Source organism: Tupaia chinensis, unplaced genomic scaffold (genome assembly GCF_000334495.1).
Source record: "Tupaia chinensis unplaced genomic scaffold, TupChi_1.0 Scaffold000201_1, whole genome shotgun sequence".
NCBI lineage: Eukaryota > Metazoa > Chordata > Mammalia > Scandentia > Tupaiidae > Tupaia > Tupaia belangeri.
This window is the reverse complement of record NW_006159676.1, coordinates 2,267,433-2,269,355: the sequence shown is the minus strand read 5'-3', so window position 1 is coordinate 2,269,355 and position 1,923 is coordinate 2,267,433. Positions and strand designations below refer to the sequence as shown.

Sequence of the window (1,923 nt, the reverse complement as noted above, 5' to 3'; positions counted from 1 at the left end):
TCTTTTTTCTCTCTCTCTCTCTCTCTCTCACTGTCTGTGTCTTTCACTGGTCAAAAAATAAATAAATAAAAAGAATGAGGGGACCAGCCAGCAGGTGGCGTGGTAGTTAAGTCGCTGGACACGCCCACACGGTCGACCAGGGTTGGAGTCCTGGACCTGGTGCCTTGCCTTCTCACTTTCCCTCTCTGTGTTTCTTTCTGGTCAAATGAAAATAAATACATGAGTAAATAAATAATTTAAAATACATTTAAATAAATAAATAAAGTAAAAGGCACAGATTAATAAAATTAAATAAATAATTCAACAGTTTCAACAGTGATAATAAGTAAGAAATTAAAAACAAACCAACAAACCATAACAACTGAGGCCCAGAGAGGGATAGGAAGATGCTCAGGTCACACAGCAAAGCGGAATGGAAGGCCCCTGGCCACCTGGCCTCCCACGCTGCCCCCGGGTACCTGACACCTGGCGGGTGTCCTCCTCGCGACAGCGCACGACGTACTCTGTCAGGACTCCGGGACAGGCGCTCAGGGGGGACGGCGTCCAGGCCACCGACACGGAGTCCGAGCTGTGATTCTTCACGGAGACCGGGTGGACAGTCCCGGCCGCCGAGGCTGCAACACCAGCCCAAGCCCGTGTCACCACGGAGCCCACGTCCTGCCATCCCATCCCCAGAACCGGGTGCCATGTTAACTGCAGAGTCAGGCGCGCCTGGGTTCGAATCCGGACTCCGCCACTCGGTTGCCGACACCTCTCCTCTCTCTGCCTCATTTTTATTTTATTTTATTTATTTATTTTTGGATTGCCAGAGGGTGCATGCCACACCGCAATCCCTTCTCCTCCACTCTCCTCTTGGGATCTTGGGCACGCACGCACACGCACCAAGCATGAGTTTAAGCTCGGGTCCGGGACTCGAACCGTAGTCGACTACATGGGAGTTCAGCGACATAGCCATTACGCTGCTAGTCCCCTCATTCTTCTTCTTCCTATTTTTTTTTTTTTTTTAAATTTGACCATAGAGAGAGAAAGCCACCAGGTCCAGGACTCGAACCATGGTCGGCCATGTGGGAGTGTCCAGCGCCTTAACCACCACGCCCCCTGCTGGTCCCAGTCATGCTGTAATCCTTCTTCATCTTTTCATCCTGTTCGGACATGCATATACATGGGCCTGGCATGCTTTTCTCCTTTTATTTTTTAAAGAATTATTTATTTATTTAACTCCATTTCTTATTGTTTTTGAATTTTACCGGATAGATACAGAAAGAGAGAGAGTAAGAAAAAGTGAGAAAGCCAGTTGCCGGGTCCGGGACTTGAACTGCAGTCAGCAATGTGGGAATTGGTGCCTCTGTCCACCCTGCCACATACCAATCCTTTATTTTTTTTTTCTTAGCATTATTTTATTTAACTTTATTTATTTATTTATCTTTATTTGACCAGAGAGGGACAGAGAGAGAGAGCGAGAAAGGATAAAAAGAGAGAGAGAGAGAGAAAGCAAGCTTCCAGGTCTGGGTCTCGAACCATAATTGGCCATGTGGAAGTCCAGCACCTTCAACCAGCACGCCCCCTGCTGGCCCCTCTGCCTTTCTTTTGTAAGCATGCCGCATGCCCGAGAGAGAAAGAGAGACAGAGACAGTGAGAGGGAAAATGGAAAATCACCCTCCTAGGGGGGATGGCCATGCCCGAATCCCTTCTCCATTCTCCTCCCAAGATCTTGGGCATGAAAGCACATGCGCCTGGTGTGATTTTCCTTTTCTTTTTCTTTTTTTAAATTAATGAATTATTTATTTCATTTCATTTATTTTTAATTTGACCAGAGAGAGACATACAGAGAGAGAGAAGGAAAGTGAGAGAAAGCAAGCCACCAGCTTCGGGACGTGAACTGTGGTCAGCCATGGGGGAGTGTCCAACAACTCAACCACCAGG

The 1,923-nt window shown here is 47.4% G+C and overlaps 1 protein-coding gene across 1 annotated transcript in view; it reads right to left on the bottom strand.

Annotated features, from left to right (window-relative positions):
• IL12RB1 (interleukin 12 receptor subunit beta 1) overlaps nucleotides 1-1,923 on the bottom strand; it is a 21,502-nt gene that overhangs the window by 6,776 nt on the left and 12,803 nt on the right. Inside the window, exon 9 of the mRNA XM_027771277.1 lies at nucleotides 459-614. Coding sequence (XP_027627078.1) covers nucleotides 459-614 — 156 coding nt within the window. The remainder of the gene's footprint in view (nucleotides 1-458; nucleotides 615-1,923) is intronic.